Source organism: Talpa europaea (assembly GCF_964194135.1).
Source record: "Talpa europaea genome assembly, chromosome: 9".
NCBI lineage: Eukaryota > Metazoa > Chordata > Mammalia > Eulipotyphla > Talpidae > Talpa > Talpa europaea.
The window spans coordinates 71,963,286-71,986,418 of record NC_140076.1 but is presented as its reverse complement, the minus strand read 5'-3'; the positions used below and the strand labels follow the sequence as shown (position 1 = coordinate 71,986,418).

Below are 23,133 nucleotides of genomic sequence, written 5' to 3'. Positions count from 1 at the left end.
ACCCAGTCACAAAATGCAGCTCTTCCCCACACCTTCTAGCCTCTCCATGTGGCTGTTCCCATTGGTCCCAACTCCCTGCCATAGACTTCCATGTTCCTACCTGCATCCTGGGGCCCCATGGACCTCCCCCCAGCAGGTTACTGAACCCCTTTCCACAGCCCATGTGTCCTTCCACCCTCCAGATCCCCCAGATCAGCTACGCCTCCACAGCCCCTGAACTCAGCGACTCCACACGCTATGACTTCTTCTCCCGGGTGGTGCCACCTGACTCCTACCAGGCCCAGGCCATGGTGGATATCGTGCGGGCATTGGGATGGAACTACGTGTCCACGCTGGCCTCCGAGGGCAACTATGGTGAAAGCGGGGTTGAGGCCTTTGTGCAGATCTCCCGGGAGGCTGGTGAGCTGGGATGGAGGGATCAGAGTCATCTAGGAGCCTAGAGAGGGGTGAGCCAAGAATAGTCAGATGGGGCAGAAGCCATGAAATAGGGCACTGGCTCCATGGCCCAGGGTCTGGATGTGTCCAATTCCTTTGGAAGGTTCAGCTTCTGCCTCATGGCTTCACAGACACGTGTCTTGTGTCTGGCCTAAAGAAGGTGCCTATTTGGAACTGGAGCCCAGGCTGGACCTCAGCCCACCAGTCCCCTCATACAGGACCCAAGTTCTGATCATCCTACAGAGTCATGTGGGTGGGGGCCCCTGTGTGTGATTGAGCTGACTTTGGCATCCTTGACACCCAGGGGGGGTCTGTATTGCCCAGTCCATCAAGATTCCCAGGGAACCAAAGCCTGGAGAATTCAACAAGGTGATCAAAAGACTCATGGAGACACCCAACGCCCGGGGCATCATCGTCTTTGCCAGTGAGGATGATATAAGGTGGGACTAGTGGTGTGCTCCCTTGCTGTGTTCTTCAGAAGCTGTTGTTAAAGGTTCTGTCTCCCCTTCTTACACGCTTACCTGCCATGCACCTCCCTTCATCCTTTCCTTCTTTCTCCCTGCTTCTCTCCCCATTTTTCCTGCTGCCATCTCTCTGTCTGATGCCTCTTAATGATCCGGGCCTAATCTGGGTGGAGCTGCTCTAAACATAGCCTGGAAAGCACACAAGAATACATGGCTTTTTTATTTTTTTTAATTCACAGTGGTGGCAGGGGTGAAGTGAGAGAGACTGATGGGCATCTGACAGAAGATGAGCTGTCAGAGAAGTATAGTGGTAGAAGCAGGAGGCCACAGACCCAGGCCGTGAGCTTCATGTGGCTTAGAGCCTGTTGAGGAATCTATAAGAGAATCAAGGCCCTTCCAACCTGAGCGAAGTGGACTTCATAGCACTTCATAGTGGGCATAGTGGACTTCATAGTGGGCTCAGAGCCAGGATGGACCTCTTACCACCACCTAAGCAACCTAGGGCTAGTATCCTAAACATCCCTGTCACAAACTGAGGCACAACTGTGAAGAAAAAGAGGAATTTAGTTGGGGGTTTTGAGAATTGCAATCCAGGGAAAGGCAGGGTCAGTATAAAACTGAACTGTGCTGAGTCTCCCTGGTGGTGCAGGAGTTATAGTCTCAATGCTATCAAGATATCGTCAGCCACTGCGGCCTGACTTTTATCCCGGCCAGGTTGCTGACCCACATGGCGCAGCAGACCTCTCCTGTCTCACCCGCTGCTCCCCTCAGCAGTGTATTTCAATCTGCCTGTTTTGCTCCCCGCTCTGTCTCTGGTGAATCCTCTCACCACCACCCCCCACCTCTGGCCTGCACCCCAGTTCTTGTATGAATTAATAAAAATGAATTAAAAAAAAAACAACAAAAAATCCTGAACTGTGCTCCCCAATGACACTGGGGCTACAGTATTTAAAGGTGCAGTAGGCAGTTTTACACAGCAGTTTGAGCAGTTACAACTGAGGTGACTCAAGCAAGAAGTAGTCTCTGAGCAACTGTTCCGTCTCTCTCAACTGTCAGGACACCTGCAGTTGTGTGCCATATTTTCAGAATTTTTGTGTGCAGCCAATGTCCATTAGTCCTTATCTGGTAGGGGACGTGTGGAAATCATACTTCCTTTGTGGTCTTTCCTGTTCCACTTTAGATTCCCTGTGCATGGCCACCTCCATTTTACCTCTTTATTTCTACACTCACACCCCATCTTCTCCAGTGACTGAGGATCTGGATGAGTGATATGGAATGGGAAAAACCGAGGGAGAAGAATGGGAAGTGACTTGGCCCTCGCTCACCTCCAGTGCTGTTCTTACCAGGAGGGTCCTGGAGGCTGCACGCCAGGCCAACCTGACTGGCCACTTCCTGTGGGTCGGCTCGGACAGCTGGGGAGCCAAGACTTCCCCCATCCTGAACCTGGAGGATGTGGCCATAGGGGCCATCACTATCCTACCAAAAAGGGCCTCCATCGATGGTGAGTTTAGGAGTGCACTGCCTCCTTCCTGCTGTGGTCCCACTCCCACTCAGGATGTGCATTGTAAATCTGAAAAGTGACCCAGGTTCCTCCTAAAACCCCCACGTTCTAGGATTCTGAGATTCTGTGAACACATCCCTCTAAGCTGCGCTTGAATGAGCTGGCAAATGAGGAACTGGCACACTCTGCTGTACAAAGTGAAGATCGTTAGTCGTTTTGTCTAATTCAATGTCTTTATGGTTCTGCCAAAGGCATTCTAACTTGAGGATGAGGTAGTGGGAGACAAATCAGGGACCTGTGACATACTGTCCTGTTGATTAAAATTTTAAGTGACCAAACTAAGTGTTTCACTTGCTGTCCACAAAGCCAAATTCTGAGCCATGAATATGTTAGCACTAAGAAGTTTATTATGTGGGGCTGTCGCCAAAGGGAGTCTACTTGGGATAGTAACCCAAAAGAAGCTGGCTTCCCCAAATGGGGGCTGCCCTGTTGATATGCAGGGGGAGGGACTGCAAGGAAGTGCAGGACAAAAAGGGAAGTGAGGAGGTGCCGGGCTGTGGAGGGTCAGAAGTTCTGGTGCTCAGCTCCTCTAGCTGGGTGTGTCCTGCTGGGCAAACAGTCCCTAATGTCCACGCTGCCCTTGCCCCACGCTAGTGTAATGTTTAAGGGGGCCTAGAGAATACTGAAGTTGGGGAAGTAACAAATAGTTCTCAAGATTTCAGGAAATGCAGAAGAAGAAACAGAGTATTATAATATTTGATTTTGCTTAGTTTAACTTCATTCTAAGAGATTTTAAGCTACAAAATGAAGGGGGTCTGGCTACAGAGTGATGAGGCCAGCTCTCCAGCCCCTCCCCCACTCCTTGGGGACCTGAACTAAGCCGGCAGAGAAGTTCCCCGGAGACAGGATTGCTTGTTTCCCCAAAGTTTCATCGAAGATGCCTAAATGAGGTTCTTTAGGACTATTTATGATTCCCAGGGGCTCTTGGTCATTTGGGGGCTCACACCCACCTTTGTACACTTCCTGTTAAAATGTATCTAGTGGCAGGTGACAAACTAGACTGAGAGTGCTTTTAGCAGTATGGTTTTTCATCACATGACAAGAGATTTCAAAATAGTTGACTTCATGTTTGGGGCAGTGGTCAATGACCTGCTGAAAGCTGGGAGCTATGTGCTACCTTCTGTTCCGCTGTCCGCTGTGGTTGCCGTGTCTTTGTTGTGGTGTCATAGCCGCAGAGTGACAGCTGACGCTCCACTCATTACATCTTCAGAGCAGCGTCCTGACCAGGTAAGAAGGAGCAGGTGGTAAGGCGCTGAGTTGGCATCCGGATGCAGATTCTACCCTGAAACCCCGATGAGATGACTCTGAACTCCCAGTCAGAAGTTGGCCATAGGGGCAAGCAGTAAAGGGCCACAAGAGAACCATGACTGGCTCAGGTGACCACACCCTCCTTTCTCTGCCCCCATGTCAGGATTTGACCGATACTTTATGACCCGCTCCCTGGAGAACAATCGCCGGAACATCTGGTTTGCCGAGTTCTGGGAAGAGAATTTTAACTGCAAATTGACCAGCTCAGGTACCCAGTCAGATGCTTCCACCCGCAAATGCACAGGTGAGAGCTGCCCAGGGGTGGGGGGTGGTGAGAGAAAGGGCGGAACCACCAGGCCAGGTTCGGCACTGGAGGGCCAGGGGCACTTAATTTGGACATCCCTAGGACAGGTGAGGAACGTATCGGCCAGGACTCTACGTATGAGCAGGAGGGAAAGGTACAATTTGTGATAGACGCTGTGTATGCCATCGCCCACGCCCTCCACAGCATGCACCAGGCACTCTGCCCTGGGCACTCAGGCCTGTGTCCTGCCATGGAGCCCACCGATGGGCGGACGCTGCTGCGGTATATTCGAGCCGTCCGCTTCAACGGTGAGTGGGTGTCAGAACCCCTGTGGAAGAGAGGGGAAGTCTGCTGGGATGGATTTCTTTGTATTTCCTAGACAACTCAGGTTGGAAGGGAGACAGAGTGGTGTAGTTGAAACAGGGACGGCCAGAGGTAAAAGGGCAGCAACAGCAGCTCCATCTGCTGAGGTGTTCTGGTATCATTTTCATCCTGCAGAACTGAAACTCTTACTGTTGCAAGAGTTAATTCCCTATCCTCCCTTCCTCCAGACCATAGCGACCACCATTCTACTTTGTGTTTCCATGAATTTGGTTACCTTAGGTATACCTCACTAAGTGGAATCATACTGTATTTGCCCTTTTATGAATAGGCAATTTCATTCACATAAACTCCTCAAGCACATTATGTTTTCATTCATATAGCCTTTGTCAGAGTGTCCTTATTCTCAAGGCTGAAGAGTAGTCCATAGCATGGATAGACTACATTTTGTTTATCCATTCAACCCGCAATGAGCATTTAAATAATGCTGCTATGAATATGGTGCACAATTATTTCTGTGAAACACTGCTTTCAGTTCTTTGGGACATATACCTAGAAGTGAAATTGCTGAATCATGAAGTTATTCTATGTTTAAATTTTTGAAGACTCAAAATGCTGTTTTCTGTGCAGTGATGGCACCATTTCACATTCCCATTAGCAAAGCACAAGGATTCCAACTTCTCTACACCATTGCCAATGCTTGTTATTGTCTGTTTTCCTGAAAGTAGCCATCATAATAATGTGAGTAGTCTCGTGGTCTCACATTGTAGCTTTGATTTGCCGTTCCCTGATGATAATGATACTATCTCCTTTTTAATGTTTATTTTCTTACATCATTGTTAATTTTTGGACATATTTAATATCTTCCCTCAGGTGTAGTCCCTATAGTTCTCCTACCACCGCAGCACACATGATCCATCACCACAGTCCCTTGTGCACTTTCCACACCTGTTTTGGCCCCTCTCCCTTTTCCTCTCCTGCTGTATGACTCGGATCTGTGGTCAGCTTGCAAGTTTTGATTTTTTTTCCCTGACCCTTTGGTTTCTCTGTATTCTGCATATAAATGAAACCATGAGATATTTATGATTTTTTTCTTCTTATTTCACTTAGCACAATCCCTTCCTGCTCCGCCTGTATTGCCACAAGTGGTGTGAATTTATCTTTTTTGATCACTGAGTAGTACTCCTTTGTGGTGTATATATACATATATTACATCTTCTTGATCCATTCACCTGTTTTGGACATTTAGATTGTTTCCATATCTAGGCTATTATAAATAAGGTTGTGATAAATAGAGGAGAGCAGGTTACCTGTAGGATTAGTGTTTTTGTGTCCTTTGGATAGATTCCTTGGAGTGGAATCACTGAGTCATTTGGTCAACCCATTTTTAGTGTTTTGAGGAACTTCCACACAGCGGTTCCAGGGTGGTTGGACCAATTTACATCCCACCAGCAATGTAAGAGGGTTGGTTCCTTTTCCTCAACATCCTCACCAGCATTGGTGGTTTCTGTTTTTTGTTTGTTTAATATGGGCCATTCTCACAAGTGGGAGGTGGTTTATCTTATTGTAGTTTTGATTAGCATTCCCCTGATAATGTTATTGAAAATTTTTTCATGCGCCTGTTGGCCACTTGCATTTCTTTCTCTTCAGACTGATAAGTTTACATGTAAGAACACCACTGATTTGTGTATTAATTTTGTAATCTCTATTTTACTGAGTTGTTCCATTGTTTTAGTGTTTCCATGGATTTTTTAGGATTCCTTCTCAATATTATAATATCATCTGCAAATAATGATAGCTTATTTCTCTTTTTCCACTGTTTGAATTCCTTTTAATTCTTCTCTTGTGTAATTGCTCTAGATAGGACTTCTAGTATAAAAATGAAAAGCAGTGGTGAGAGTGGATATACTTGTCTCATTCCAGATCTGAAAGGGAAGGCTTTTAGTTTTTGACCATTGAGAATATTGTTAGCTGTGGGTTTGTCATATATGAATTTTATTATGATAAGATATGTTCCTTTTGTCCCAAAGTTTTCAAGGGCCCTCATCAGAAATGAATGTTGAACTTTATCAAATGCTTTCTCAGCATCTGTTGATATGATCATATGAATTTTTTTTTCTTATTCTTTCTGTGGTGAATTATATTATTTGATTTTTGGATGTTGAACAATTCTTGTGTCCTTGGAATAAATCCCACTTGCTCGTGGTGTACAATCCTTTAATGTATTGTTGGACTTGTTTTTCTAAGATTGTATTAAGGATTTTAGCATTCGTGTTCATTAGGGAGATTGGCCTGTAGTTTGTTTTTTCTTGAGTTGTCTTCACTGGGTTTTGGTAGTAGTGTGATGTTGGCCTTGTGATATGCATTTGGTAGTACTCCTTCATTCTCAATTTTTTTTAAGTTTTTTTGTTGGCTAGGTATTATTCATCTTTGAATGTTTGGTATAACTTATTTGTGAAATCATCTGGTGCTGGGCTTTTGTTTTTTGGGAACGTTTGATTACTCTTTCATTTCCTTTGCTTATAATTGGTTTGTTCAAGTTTTCTATTTTTTTTTTTTTTGTTCAGACTTGTGTAGTTGAATAATTCTAAGAATTTGTCCATTTCATCTTGATCATTGACTTATGTGTATATAAATATCCATAGCAATTTCTAATTACCCTCTGGATTTCTGCTGTGTCTGTTCTAATTTATCCTCTTTCATTTTTGGTCCTATATCTTATTTATTGAAGTTTTCTCCCTCTTTTCCTTTGTGAGCCTGGCTGATGGTTTATGTATTTTGCTTATTTTTCAAAGAACCAATTTTTGGTTTTATTGGTCTTTTGAATTGTCTTTTTCATTGCTATTTCACTTATTTCTGCTTTAATTTTTGTCATTTGCTTTATTTGACTGGTGTGGGGGGGTTGTTGTTAATTTTCTGGTTCTTTGAGATGGGAGGTTAAGTTATTTCTTTGGGTTCTTTCTAGTTTCTTGATGTGAGTCTGTATTTCTATATACTTTCTGTTGTGTCAGGCAACACCACTGTCAAAGACATGGGAGACGTGAAGCAAGCTGTTATGGCAGGATGCTGCCAAGAAGGCGAAACCTGCCTTTTTATTGTTGAATGATTTTACAGAGTCAATTACTCAGAGCAGAAGAACAAAGAGAAAAAAGTTAGAAAGAAGCGAATGTATGCTTCGGTTATCTAGGCTTTTTGGTGAGATGCTTCTGAGCATCTGGATTAGTTTTTTTTTTTTTTTTTTAAAGAGGCACGTATTTTATTTATTTATTTATTTGTTTGTTTGTTTATACATGCACTGAGTACAGTCAGAAGTGCAGGAGGGTGAGAGAATTCACCAGAGCCAGAGCGGGGAGCAGAGCAGGCAGAAGGACTGAAGCACACTGCTGAGGGGAGCAGCGGGTGGCAGGAGAGGTCTGCGCGCCATGTGGGACCCTCCTTATGGTTTGAAGATCAAAATAAGCTTCTGACCCCCACTCGTGGTTCTGATCTTATTAGCAAGGAGTTTCGCTAATCAGTCTCTGGAATGCAAAGTTACATATCATTTGATGGCTCCCCAGGCGTTCCTGGCCATGCCTCTTCACATATACTCATTGTCCAGGGAATTACACATCCTGCTCTTATTTAACTGGAGAGGAACCTTTGCAGGATCAGCAGTCTCTATTCTTTAAGTTTAGGTAATTATTGACTGGTTCAAATGGACTTTGTACTGAAAAGGCCTAGCTGCATAGCTGGAATGACAGCTTATGCAGCCCTTTAAGCCTAGCAGACCCACAACTTTCCTCTTAGTACTGCTTTTGCTGTGTCCTGTACATTCTGATAGGTTGTGTCTTCATTATCATTTATCTCAAAGTATTTTTTAATTTCTTCTTTGATATCCTCAGTAGAGTGTTCAGTATTTCAGTGGTATTTCAGTAGAGTGTTCAGAATCCATGTAATGGGGGATCTCCTTGCTTTCTTTTTGTAGTTGATATCTAGTTTGATACTTTTATGGTTATAGCAGATACTTGGTGCGATTTAGAACTTCATGTACTTGTTGATGTTTGCCCTGTGACCCTGTATAGGTTCAGTCCTGGAGAATGATCAGTGTACATTTGAGAAAAATGTGGATTCAATTTTGGGGGAATGTAGTGTCCTATACATGTATGTTAGGACTATCTTTGTTTAGGACTATTGTGTCCTTGTTTATTTTCTGTCTTGTTGATCTGTCCATTGGTGAGAGTGGGGTGTTGAAGTCTCCTATCACATATGTATTTATCTGTTGTCAGAGGTGTTAGTAATTTTCTAATGTATTTTGGTGCTCCCTCATTTGGTGAGTATACATTGATGAGTGTTATGTCTTCCTGGTATATTGTCCTCTTGATCATTATATTGTGTCCATTCATGTCTCTTGTTACCTTTTTTTAGCTGGAAATCTGTTTTATCTGATGAAATTATGGCTGTCTCTGGCTTTTTGGGAGAGCCATTTGTTTGTAGAATTGTTTTCCTACAATTCTCTACTTTCAATCCGTTTGTCTCTGGAACTGAGGTGTGTTTCCTGGAGGCAGCAGAAGGTTATTATTCTGTGTGTTTTTATTGGTGAGTTTAGACCATTAACATTTAGGGTGATTATTGACATATACATCTGTTACTGCCATTTGTTCATCATTTTGTGGTTCTTGTCAATTCCTTGTTCAGTTCTTCATGTTCATTCTTCTGTTGGTTTAGATCCAAAGGCTTTTTGTAATATTACTTGGAGTGAGGGTTTAGTTGTAGTGAATTTATGAAGATTTTGTTTGTGTGAGAAGGTCCTGAGAGAAGGAGAGCTTTGAAGGATAAAGTGTTGGCTGGCATTTTTTGTCTTGGAGTTTTTTTCAATATGTCACTACAATTTTTTCTTACATGTAAATGTTTCTTCAGAGAAGTCTGATGTTAGCCTAATCAGTTTTTCTTCATAGGTTATCTGTTTCTTCTCCCTCCTCAGCTTCACTATTTTTTCTTTGTCTTGGATTCTTGGAAGCTTTACTATATGTTTTGCTGTAGATTTCCTTTCATTACAATAGTGTTTAGTGTCCATTTTGGCTTCCTATATGTCTACTTTCATATCCTCTTCAGTTGTTTCTTTGAATAGCATTTCAGCTCCTGCTCTCTCACTATTCTCCTCCTGGGATCCCATGATTATTATATCGTCTTTTCCTCATGGTTTCAGCTAATTCTCAAAATGTTTCTTCATTTTTCCCCTTTGTATCTCTCTTTTCCTTTCTTTCTTAATTTTGTGTCTGTGTCTTTGAGATTACTCATTCTTTCTTCTTTATCTTTTATTCTGTATCCATGGCTTTTGCCAGAATATTTTACCTCTGCCTTTGATCTTTTTATATCTTGCAGTTCCTTTATTTTATTATTTAAAGTTTCAATCTAAATCTTCTGTTTGTTGGTTATGTTTCTCATAACATTCTTTTCCTTTTCTGCACCTGCTCATATATATCTTATATCTCTGATCTGGTTTGTTTTTTTCCAGTTTTGTTTGGGTTTTCACATTCTTTGACTTTCTTAATTATGGCTTTTGAATTCTTCATCTGACAGAAAGAATAATTCTTCTGTGTCAGTATTATTTGGTTCTGGAGATTAATTTTCTTTCTGTGATGTATTGTTCCCCCAAGGGCTTGCTTAACCATTTGCATTTTTCTTTCTCCCCATTGTTTGCCTTTGGGTTTGCTCTGCTATAAATGGAACTTCTGTTGGGCATGGATCTGCCTCTCCCTCTATTCTGGGTGTTTACTGAAGTGCAATGTGTGTCATCCTGTGGCTTGTGCCAGTGGGTGGGGTCCTCTGGCTGTGCCTACCCAGTTGTGTGTTGTCCAGGTGAGTTTCCATGCTGCAGGGCTGGTGGGCATCTATCTGAACAAGCTGCTGGTGGGGTCTCATGGGTGGTTGTGTGGCTTCAGGCTACTGTGGATTACACTCTGATTCATATTCTAGGCCTCACCAGTCTGTGCAGGTGCTGGCAGGGATCTTGTGGGAAGTCATGGGACCCTTGTAAGTGCAATCAGTCATTGGCAGGGTTCCATAATAGGTTTCAAGGCTTCTGCTCATCTGAGTAGGCACTGTCTGGGTCTGGTCCAGGTGGGCACTGGTTGGTTCTCATAGCAAGTCACAAGACTTCTGATGGTCTGGGTTTGGGTGGGAAGGTGGTGGCAGTGGGTTCTCTTGCAGAAGTCATGAGGTCTCTGGGCATTCTGGCTCTCTCTCTGAGATGGGTCTGGGATCTCACCTTGTTGAGTATCTTTGTATATAGTTAAGCATTTCCTTTATCCCGGCTGGGCCTTCGGCCTCTCCAGGAGCCTGCCTCCGCAGGAATGGAGATGTGGCTGAGCATGACAGACTCTTCTTCCAGGCAGTGCAGGAACCCCTGTGATGTTCAATGAGAATGGGGATGCACCTGGGCGTTATGACATCTTCCAGTACCAGGCGACCAACAGCAGTGCTGACAATGGCGGTTACCAGACAGTTGGCCAGTGGGCAGAGACACTCAGGTTGGATGTGAGTGGCACAGTCTAAACTCTGAGTGCAGGAAATCTGGCCAAAGCTTGTAGATGGAGGTCACTGATCCATGTTCCCTGTGTCCTAGGTGGAAGCTCTACATTGGTTGGGAGACCCCCAACAGGTGCCTCCATCTCTGTGCAGTCTCCCCTGTGAACCTGGTCATCGGAAAAAGATGGTGAAGGGTGTGTCATGCTGTTGGCACTGTGAGGCTTGTGAAGGATATCGTTTCCAGGTGGACGAGTTCACATGTGAGGCCTGCCCCGGGCACATGAGGCCCACACACAACCACACAGGTTGCCGCCCAACACCAGTGGTCTGCCTGACCTGGTCCTCACCCTGGGCAGCCCCACCCCTCCTCTTGGCTGTGCTTGGCATCATGGCTACCACCACAGTGGTGACCACCTTTGTGTGGCACAACAATACACCAATTGTCCGGGCCTCTGGCCGTGAGCTCAGTTATGTCCTGCTCGCTGGTATCTTCCTCATCTATGCTATCACCTTCCTCATGGTGGCTGAGCCTGGAGCTACTGTCTGCGCTGCTCGGAGACTCTTCCTGGGTCTGGGCACCACCCTCAGCTACTCTGCCTTGCTCACCAAGACCAACCGCATCTACCGCATCTTTGAGCAGGGGAAACGCTCAGTCATGCCTCCACCCTTCATCAGCCCCACTTCACAGCTAGTCATCACCTTCAGCCTCACCTCTGTGCAGGTGGGTCCTCACTCCCAGGGTGATCAGGGCTGGGAAGGGGGTTGTCTTCTACTTTAAAAATCAGAGTGTCACTCTTCTACTTTGACTCCCATACCAAGAACTCATTTAAGACCAGCCATTTTGCCTTGTTCCATTCTTGAAGGAGGGAGCATGAACATTCAGCTATTATTCTGTAAAACAAACTTATTTTCATAAACTGCGCATGCTCTTCCACCATTTGACTCCCATGTAAAAATGGAGCAAAGAGATATCTGATGGATATTCCTCCAGCAAAGAATCTATTTTTGTTGTCAACTGAGAAAAACATGATGAAGCTAAAGTAAAATAACTGTGTTTGTTTGGGGAAGGAGGGACTTAGTTTTTCACATTGAGTAGCACAATCTCCGATACCAGCACAAAATGTGCTCTGTTGGGATCTATGTTTAAAGGGCTTTTAAAGGGGGGAAAAAAAGAATAGGATTGTAGAAATTGTGGATCAAGAAATAGGATTTATTATAGATTATATTCTTCAAAGTTTATTGGATTTTAGTTAAGTTGACCTTGGTGACTATGGTGACTTTGTGCAGTTCTTGGAGAAGGCTCTGTCTAGCTGGACACCAGTTCTCTCCAGTCAACAAATAGGTTTCTAAAAATATTCAGTGTTCAACAATATGGAATTTTGGCACAGGATGGAATTGTTTAGTCTTCCCTGAACATTGTTTTCAACACCATAAAGGATTAACCACTGCCCAATTCACTGGTTAACCTGGATTAGAGGCATGGGTCCAGGGATGGGCCATGTCACTATGGAGTGGAGCATCCATTTCTTCAGATGGTCAGGACTTCACGATGTATATGCAGCAGAAGCAGAGTTCCTTTGAGTTTTCTCAAAGACAGTAACATCACAACTTTGAAAACAATTCCTGTGATCTGGAACACCCTGAATGTTTTCTCTGCAAAAGGAGCAGGGACTCAGAGACTAAGGGACAGGGGTGTGTGGTGTGTGTGTGTGTGTGTGTGTACTCATGACATTGTATGATATTGCAGAATCAGCCCAGTTCTCAAAATCTGGTGGAGAGCTCTTACTCAGCCCCTTTTGACCCCAAATGTGCTCCACTCCAGGGCAGACCCTCTCCCTACCCAACTTTGCATATGCCATGTGAGTCCCACCCATGAGCCTTGAACTATGCAATTCTCCATGATTGGAAGGCACTGCCAGCTTTCTGCAGCTAGCAGGACCTCAACTTCCTCTGGCAGGCCCAGAATCTAAGTGCTCAGTGCATCCTGAGAATGAACCTCACTGCTTCCCTGTCTGAAGCCCCTGTGGTGCCCCTTTCCCCTAGTATAGAGATGCTTGGATGCCCCTCCCCGGTTTACCTATGGACTCTCCACGTTTCACCCTCCTTTCCATACATCACAGACCTTTACAAAGAAGCACATCTTTAACTTTACTTGATTTACCAATGTAATAGATATGAAATGATATCTCACTGTTATTTTAGTCTGCTCTACTTAATTCCAAGTGCAGCCAACCTTTGGAATTTCCTCTTACTGTGATGTGCCCATTCCTATCCTTTGCTCATTTTATGTTACTTTGTAGACGTTCATTACAAGTACAGGGTGCTAATTATTTATCAAGCACAGTTGACCCTTGAATAATACAGGTTTGAACTGCTCAGATCCACTTAAACAAGGATTTTTTTCAGTAATTAGAGTTGGCCTTCCATATCCTGGGATTCCACATTCAGCCAACTGTGCATGTCGGTTGAATCCTCATATTCAGAACTCATGAATATGGAGGGCCAATTTTGAGGGACTTGACTTCTGAGGATTTTGATATTCCAGGGAGAACTAAAACTAATCCCCAAAGGATACCAAGAAATGACTACAGTTTTTGGTAAGTCAAAATTATACTTGGAATTTTGAATACACATAGCCCTCGTCATTGTCAAAGGTCAACTGTACATGTGTTGCAAAATCAGTGGTGTACATTTTGGTGGTTATTCCCATGTATCACAGACCTTGGGTTTTAGTTTTTCACAGGAGACTTTATTTTCCCCAATTAGAGCTTTGTGCTAGGAGCAGCCTCCAGGTTGCCTTCTGGGACAGTGGGTGGGACTATATTTTAGTAGTCCCTTACCATGGAGCTGCTGGCTTTGGAAGAATGACAGTCAGGTGCTCCTGAGTACGCACATATATAAAGTATCCCTTCCTCCAGGATCATGCAACTCTGCTCCAGGTGCACATCATGGCAGTAGAGTGTTGAGTAGATTTCAGACCCACTTGGTCCCCTCCACCCTGAATTAGGTACTCATGGGCAGTGAGTGATCTGTTCAAATAGAGGGGGCAGGCCTTGTGGGGGCCCTGCCTTTATGTGGATGTCTTAATGTTTGCTCTTTAGCTTTCCTTGCCTCAATGTCAGTCTTATTTGGTCAAGGATGGTCAAGGTCCTGTTTCTGTGAGGGAATTGAAATTCCACTTCTTCCCTTCTTCTTTTCACTTCCATGTTAACCTCTGATAACCTCCAGCTCCTCAGAAAGTAGATTTGCTGTGTTGCTGGATGGGATCAAGTGTTTTCACATCTGCAGAGTGGAGATAATACTGTGCTTTTGGAGGAGCGTGAGAGAGAACATTTTTGATGGGTCTCGCCCTGGATTGGTGGAACATGAACCAGCTCCTCCCCAAAGCTGGCAGTGTATTCTGTAGCGCCAGCAATGCACAGGGCAGTTTCTCCAATGATTCGGGAGATGGGTAAAGGAGAGTCCTGGAGTCCTCATTGGGTTTTTCAGGCTTTTAATGATCTTTCTACACCATTTGTAGTGAGGCAACCAGGTGCAGGGCAGGCAGGGGGGTCGGGGGTACTGGAAGGAAGTGAATCTTTACTCTCTCTCAGCTCTGTTGCATGAGGATGGCAAGGGAAAGGGCTGACCGAAACACTTGAGAAAACTTGTGCACATCAGGGCGGAAAACCACCCAGGAGGGACGCCTGGAACTTGCTTTGTGCTTGGACGTCTCCTCGGTCGTTACCTAGCAACAGTGGCCCACTAGGGCAGACATGTCCGATAAGCTCCAGGCCTCATAGCTCAAGGCCTCACATACGCCGTGTGTATGAGCTCACGTACATGGGCGTGTGAGGCAAGGTTGTTTTGGCTTTCTCTAACTTGTGAAAAAAGTGTTAATTCTTTGTCTTTGTCATTAATTCCTATATAACCATGCTGAGAAAAATAGAATGCCGGGGACCAGCCTCCGGCAAAATGTCGTGTCAGGGTTCCTGAAAGGATGAGACGGCGTGGGCGAATACGAATGATCTGAAACTTAGGGACTGGGGGGAAGGGAATGAGAAGACACCGACACTTGGTGAGGTGTTAGTATCTTCTGCCCGAAAGGCTCAGCAGATTCTTTATTTATACGTTTTTTGCAAGCATTGAGATTACATTATCAAGTTCATAGAAACAAAGCAGAAACAATTAGCGCATCTTTTTTTTGTGCTCTCAGCAAGAAGGCAATAAAAAACTAAGTCTTACACTAAAATTCATTGTTTCAGCTAAACAATAACCTAACACAATTGATAGTCACCAGAACATTCCCATCAGCTAAAGCTTAAGCAAAGAAAGAACTTTTCTTATTCTCATGGCCTTCACACCAGGGGCCGGCTGCTACTCAGCTATCAGAACGTTCTCTACCTAGAAATTTCTTAACTCAAATAGTTTCATTTAACAACTTTCCCAAGAAACTTCAAAGGAAGGCAAAAAAAAGAACTTACAATAATAGTTGTATTGTAATGCTTGTCAGGCATGCTTAATAAACCATCTCCCATTGTCAAGTGGGCCAAACTGCCCAACAACTAATTTCTAAACAAACAATTTTCCGTGCTATTTACTTACAGTATGCTGATACATATAATTTATTGCCTAATATACTTTCTGATAAATTTTTCTCTCTCTATGTTCATGAACAAAAAGCAAAGGGATGACCTATCTTCAGCCCCACGGTGTGAGGCCCTTTCTCTTAGCTGCTTGTCAGTATCCTATCTGGCTGGGGCAACAAGACCTCCTGCAGCAATAGAAAATCACTGCTTCTTGCTCATAGCAGTCCCAGGTCTGGTTTGTCCTTCGCGATCAGCGTCCCAGGTCTCCGAGTCCTCTAGAGGCTCACAAGCTCACTCTGATGTTCTCTCGTGGTCTCTCCATCTCTTTCTGCTGTGCTCACCGCACTGCCCTCTGTGTGATGCTGCCCTTGTAGCCTCAGCCTCCAGGCTCAGGTGTTCACACTCACGCATGTGCACTCCATACTTCAGATGTCCACCATGAGGCACGCCCCCAAGTGCCTCCTGCATTCAAGGCCACAAGTGATAGCCACAGAGGCCAATGGCATAAAAGCCTGAGCATCACATACCCTACAATTCACACAAAAGACCATGAGTGATGAGGGTTCCCAGTGTATAGATGGAGTGGAGGTATTTAGGATTACAATGCCAGAATCTCTGCCTGCAATCATTGTGCCTTGCAAAACTCAGTAAGTGCTGTCAGCAACGATTGGCATACATGAAGGGGATATCCAGGGCCTCTTAACCAACCAGCCATGCTGTTGTCCGCACACGTCTCCACTTGCTCCCTGCCACAGCCCTTTGCCCAGATGCTCCTCTCCTGGACTTTCTGCCTCTATATAATGTGAATCTTGGGCCTGCTTATCCCACATAGGAGGTCAAGAGCCTTAGGATCCTTAACCTGTTAGAGATGTCTGGAGGAGATCTGAGTTGGATTGGAGGATTGGGCTGGGTGTTTCCTTGTGTGCTTTGTGCTGATCTCAGCCTATTAATAATAATGTTTTTGGATAGAAATGCTTGGGGCACTCACCTGGAGTGTGGTGAATTGCCCATGGATCTTTCACCTTTTAAGCCAATATTACAACTGGACTGACCCGTGGGGTTTTCGTTATGATGGCAACATGCCCATCAGCAATAGCCCTCAGGAAACTTTGGGGAAAAAAAACCACCACCAGAGACCTGGAAATTACAAGATCCAGCACACCTGGGCCACAGTGAGGTTGAAGGGGGAGAGAGAAAGAGCACAGACCTAGATCTGAGGGCGAGGGTCTAGGATTTTACAGGATCATACTTTTTTTGTGAATATAACACCTCAGAGTGGGAAATTTAAAGCATGGCAGGGAGAAAAAAAAAACCCATGAAGAAAAAGGAAGAAACACAAGTCTGTAAAATAAAGAAGACTCAGTGGGGGCGGCAGCCTGGCTCTTACCTAGTAGTGTGACTGCCAGTGTCTGAGCCAGACCTCTTTGAAGAGGATGCCTTGGCATCAAAGCTTAGGTCATGCACTTACATTATCAAAATAAAAAGCTAACTCTCAGGGTTTTACAATATACCCTAATATTGTGTTGGCTCCTGCAGGTGGTGGGTGTGACTGCCTGGCTGGGAGCCCAGCCCCCACACAGTGTGATCGACTATGAAGAACAGCGGACAGTGGACCCAGAGCAGGCCAGAGGGGTGCTTAAGTGTGACATGTCTGATCTGTCCTTTATTGGCTGCCTGTGCTATAGCCTCCTGCTCATGGTCACATGCACAGTGTATGCCATTAAGGCCCGAGGTGTGCCTGAGACCTTCAATGAGGCCAAGCCCATTGGTTTCACCATGTATACCACCTGCATCGTCTGGCTGGCATTTGTGCCTATCTTCTTTGGCACTGCCCAGTCAGCTGAAAAGGTAATTCGGGGTCCTCTATAGGCTTCACTATCTAGTGTGCTTACTGCCTGTTCACAAAAGGGCTCAATTGTTCCAGGAGCTGGGCTGCTTATTTGGATAATTGCTTGTTTGGTTGATTCATTCATGTACTTAAATACTTGTTCTCTCATTTGTCTTTCCAATTCTCCTCAGCTGTGCATTGACAGTCCCCTGTTCTTTTGTTCACGTATTCATTTGTTCATCAGTGCTTCAAACCACTGATTCAATTATTTCTTCGTGCATTTTATGTCAATTCCTTAATCTATCAGTCCATTTGCTTGATCATTATTCAGTTATTTATGTCTATAGCAGGACATTTGTTTATTCACCCCTTTCATCCATTTGTTTGCCCATTCACTCCTTTATTCAATCTTGGTTCATTCACTTGCTTGTACTTTTGAAAACATGTTCATTCATTCATTAACATGCTTCAGCCCTTTCCAAGACTATTTCCCCAACTGCCACACTCTGTGAAGAATCCCTCTCTTCTTTCAGTCACTTGTTCAATGTTGTCCCATGTCACTCACCCTCCTTCCTACCTTTCGGGGCCTCCCTGGTGGCACTGGCAGTTGAGCGCAGCGCTGTGAAGCTCTCTGCAGCCTCTGCAGTGCAGATTTGATCCGGCTGGCTGGGGAGCTACCCACATTGCATGGCAGACATCCTGTGGCTTGCACACTGCTCCCCTCCTTCCTACCTTTTGGGTTGTTGGAAAAGTCATGATGTATTTTTTTCCATTTTTCAAGCAAAAAGGCATCAGGACTTTTCTGACAGCCCAATACATCAGGGCCCTACTGTAACCTCTAGTTCTTCCTGACAAAGGCCTTTGTTTATACTGTTGTCCTTTTCTAAGTGCTCATTCCCATTAATCCGAGTAAAATAGACTCACTTGCAGTCTACGTGGGGATGCGGGTGGGGAGAGGACAGGGATGAGTCCTGTCTACCTGATCCTTATCTCCACAACTCAGATCTATATCCAAACGACCACACTGACTATTTCCTTGAGCCTGAGTGCATCAGTGTCCCTCGGCATGCTCTATGTACCCAAAACCTACGTCATCCTGTTCCATCCGGAGCAGAATGTACAGAAGCGGAAGCAGAGTCTTAAGACCCTCACAGTGGCAACCCCTCCTAAGGATGAGGACACGGAGGCCCCCAAGTAACAAGTGGAGGATGGCTGCTCTCTTTCCTGTCCTTCATGGTGGAGCATGAAGAGCCCAGGTCTCCAGTGAAAAGCCAGAGGCAGGGAGTCCACAAAGGCCATGACAAGCAAAACAAGGCCTGTCTGCAGAGACCTGGAGCCCATGCCACATTTCCTACCCCCCACTCCCCTGATTTTCTATATATGCTGGCTGCACAGTTCTTCCCTGCAGACTGAACTTCTACTCCTGCTGGGAAACAACCAATAAGGGGATCATACTCTGAAGAGGACTAAAATTACACTTTCTGGTTTGGGCTTGGCTTAGTCTGAGTGAGATTTCTTATCCCTTGACCTACCACTGTAATCCAGGATTTTATAGCACCAAGAATGCTGAGATTCTAGAATGACATCTAGGGTTGAGGGTAGAGAGGAACAATTTCCTCAGGAGATCTGTGGGTGTGTGTACTGCACTGAGTAACGTGGACTTGGGTGAATATCGTGCTGGCACAGAAACTTGGACAAGAGTCCTTTGAAAGAGGATGCAAAGGAACAGGTTTGAATGCAGAAACTGAGAATTATCCCCCAAGAGGTTACTCATACCAAGGTCTTTTCCTTGGAATCTATTTCCCCTGAGGTCTGGGGGAAGTCAAACCTAAAGTAGCTTAAGTACAACACCTTCCCTTGTGTATTCTCTTAAATGACCCTGCGCCTTGAGGAAGTCAGATCTACTTGTATAGTGTTAGTTGTGTGAAAATAAAGTGAAATAAAAAATGATATCCAAACTTCTGTCCCAATATTTACTGGGGGTCCCCTTCAAAAGGTGAGCAAGAATTCTCTAGCATTTAGTATGTGGAACAGATTTTGAAGATCAACTAACCACATCCCATAAAACATAGAGACTCTTCTCTAAACAGATTCTTTGGTGTATTATATGTTTTACTTTGGGATAAGCTAATAGGGTTTTATCCAAGAATAACATTTTTTTTCATATTGAATAAGATCTAGGCTATACTTACGGGCTTTCATGTTCATTTACCTCAAATTATTTCTCTCCAGTATGAATTACATGGTCCAATGAAAGTGGGGTTCTGGATTAAAGGCTTTTCTCCATTACAATCACAATGTTTCAGTGGGAGTTTTCTAAAACAGAGTAAGATTACACTTTGATAGAAGCTTTTACTCATTTATGCATGTGTCCAGTGTATTGAGAGACTGGACCTTTTTTATATTAATGTATTCTCATATTTTAACACCAGTGTAAGTTTTTTTGTACATGTTTATTATACTTATTATGGCTTTATTAATTACATTCTTTTGTTCTTTAAAATATTCCCCCAAATTCATTACATTTATTGTCTCACTTTATTTACTAACTTATTTTTAAATAACTATAGCTTTTCCCGTTTGACTTTTCTTCTGCTTTTTTAAATAGTTGTCAATTTGCAAGACAAGACTCCTAAAATGGAATAAATTGCACAAAACTTAGTGAATCTTTCCATCATTTTTATAGAATGAAATCTCTTTAGAAATACTGTTATGTTGACATCTTTGTTTCTTTTTTTTTTTTAAGATTTATTTATTTATTTATTTATACAAGCACTGGGTACAGTCAGAAGCGCCGGAGGGTGAGAGAATTCACCAGAGCCAGAGCAGGGAGCAGGGCAGGCAGAAGGACCAAAGTACACTGCTGAGGGGAGCAGCGGGCGGCAGGAGAGGTCTGCGCACCATGCGGGACCCTCCTCCGGTGGCTGGGGAACAACCGGGGATCGAACCGGCGCTGCAGAGGCTGCGGGCAGCTTCGCAACCCAGTGCTCAACCACTGCGCCACCGGGGAGGCCCGATATCTTTGTTTCTTAATATGAAAAGTCTCATCTCTTGGGCTGTAAGGGGGAAAATCTGCTCCAGTGTAGACAGAGAAGAGTATTGAGCATATAAGTAGGTTGCACATTTTGATGCAGGGCAGCAAGGGGCATTAAAACTGGCCAAGGACACTGCCCAAATAGTTTATCGTTCACTGTCTGAGTTCTTTACCCATGTGCGCAACTGCAAGACTATTCAGGCTCAGGGAACAACAACAATGGGATTTATTTAACAAACAAGGGAAAAACAGTTACTGAGGCCAAAAATGGCTGTTTACCTCCCCCGAAGCAGTGTCCAGTGTTTCCAAGTCCTAAACAATAGCAGCTAAGATGGTGTCTTCCCACCACTGTGGACACAGAGCTCCTCTTTCCAACAATAGGCCACATACCCAAGATGTTGTCTTCCTGTCTCTGCCAACCTGGAGCAGGCAGCAGCCAGACTATAAACCAGATTCCAACTCATGAAGACAACAAAATACACAATAGGAGATGCTCCCAGAGCTACTGAGATGCCCCAGCACAGCACCAGATGAGCAATACTCAAATCAGCAGCTGCAGCAGTGGAACGACTCGACAATGGCCACACTCACAGCTCAGCAAGGCACCCGGCTCGGGGTCTTCACTTTCCCTGCGAGGCTGTTGACAGCAGGAAAACTAGGAACAGTTTCGGTTGCTTGGCTATTTGCATGGCCTCCAAAATTTTCCTCTCTAAAATTGGCTGCTGGAGGCCTCCACCTTCAGAGGCCCATAACAGCCTTCTGTAAGATCAGCATGCATGGTGGGGGCAAAATCCCTGAAGATCCAAATACGTTGAATCCCAAATGCTGAATCTGAAATGCTGAATCTGAAACGCTAAATCCCAAACACTGAATCTTCAAATGCTGAATCTCAAATGCTAAATCCCAAGGACTAAATAATCCATGCCTTCTTCTATAGTCCCTTCTATTTCTTATCAGTCACTTCACCCCTAAATGCAATACTTTTTAGCATTTTCCCTGGGACTATATAGCCTCACCAGCAAACCCTCCAGAGGACACCACCTGTAGCAGTCCATGGCTTCAGCCACCAGTTACAAAAGGAGGTGGCCAAAAATGCAGTAGGTGAGCACTGACCCACTCTGAGTCAAAGTCCTTGATTCACCATTTACTAGCCATGTGACTTCTGACAAGTTCCTGAACTTCTTCAACCTTCAAGTGGGGATAGTAGAAACAGTAGAACTAGATTAAGTGAGTTAAAACACACAGAGTGCTTATAATATTATCTGGTGCAAGGTATGCCCTCAAATGTTAACTGTTATCTCTGGTAATGGGATGTAAGGAAAATGTGTTAAAATCAGGCTATTTTGCACCTTGCACACAACAGATCTTCCATACCTTGAAATGCTCTGTGTTCTACCATTCAGACAGCTGGCAAACAACAAACAGATGGGCTTTGCATTTGCAACAATGTATCAGTTTTATGGCTATGGCCATTAACGATGTAAAGGGCCTGCCTGTCTCAGGGCTAGAGTCTCTTTTTAAGGATATTGATGAGAAAATAGTTATTTAGAGTAGGTGCTTAGGTATATTACAGTCTGACCAACGTGCTCGCACCCCAATCTGAGCATTTAATATAAGGACCTACATTTAGGATTCCTGCCATAAGTTTCTTGCTTATATGGGACACATTCTGAAATAACCACAGCACCCACCAGTACCTTGGGAATAATCTCAAGCCCCAGTTAGGGCCTTGAAGGGTCTCTCTCAACACCAGTGACTCTCAGCCACTTTCTGGAAAGTATCAATACCTCTGACTCTAAGCACACCCATCTCAGTGCCTCAGGAACTGTCCAGAACACAGTCCAGGCCTTGCAGAGCCCTACCCAACAGCAATCCTCCAGGAAGCAACCCCAATCCTGGCCATACACACCTGCAACTCGGGCATTGTCTCCGGCCCAGTAAAGACTGCTCAGGGCTCTACAGGACACCAGAGGTAATCAGTTGTCCTCCAGGAAATGATTCCAGCCTTGGACACATCTACCAGTACCTTGGAAACTGGCACAGCTCACAACAATGACACAGCTATGCAGCCCCATCTGACAGCCTGACAGCCTCTGGTGAGCACACTGGCCAAGTGTGGTATATGTGGAAACACACCTAGCAGAGGCCAAACCCACAGTAGTGGGGTCCTAAAAACAACAGGGAGACAGAATTGCTTCAGTAGTCCTCAGAAGAATACTATACCATGGAAAGATAACAAATCTTCAGAATCTAATCACAAAGACATGGAAGATCTATTCCTTCTATCAGACACAGAATTTAAGTTTGCCATCATAAAGAAATTAAAAGAAGTCAGAGCATACTCAGAGGATAGGAAGATGCAGAAAAACAAATGAATGTCCTGAGAAACAAAATCAACAAACAGAAGATCTAAAATGATTTCCTAAAAAAGGAAATAAAGGAGCTGCAAGAAGAAAAAAGGTTAAAAGATGAAAAATAAACTATATAAGCATAATAAATCAAATGGAAGAGTGACTCAGTGAACTTGAACCATGAACTTTTTTTTTCTTTAAAGATTTATTTACTTTTATACAAGAACCGGGATATAGGCCAGGTGCGCGGGAGGTGAGAGGATTCATTGGAGACAGAGCAGGGAACAGAACAGGCAGACTGAAGAACTACACTGCTGAGGGGAGCAGCGGGCGAGACAGGAGAGGTCTGCTTCGCCATGTGGGATTGTCTCCGGTTTGGCCGGGAACGAACCCGCACTGCAGAGGCTGCGGACAGCTTCACACTGCAATATTCAACCACCTGCACCACCAGGGAAGCCCCTTGAACTGTGAACTTTGTACAGTGAACAGTGAACTTGGACAGTGAACTTGAC

At 44.5% G+C, this 23,133-nt stretch overlaps 1 protein-coding gene across 1 annotated transcript; it reads left to right on the top strand.

Annotated features, from left to right (window-relative positions):
* Positions 1–287: 287 nt before the first annotated feature.
* GRM6 (glutamate metabotropic receptor 6) lies at positions 288–18,467 on the top strand (the record flags this gene model as incomplete). Its single annotated transcript, XM_084243491.1, has 9 exons — positions 288–399; positions 740–875; positions 2,246–2,400; positions 3,872–4,012; positions 4,120–4,324; positions 10,708–10,849; positions 10,938–11,561; positions 16,945–17,256; positions 18,240–18,467. The coding sequence occupies 9 exons, from the start codon at positions 288–290 to the stop codon at positions 18,432–18,434; spliced, it is 2,022 nt and encodes a 673-aa protein (XP_084099617.1). The 3' UTR covers positions 18,435–18,467.
* Between the last annotated feature and the right edge of the window lie 4,666 nt (positions 18,468–23,133).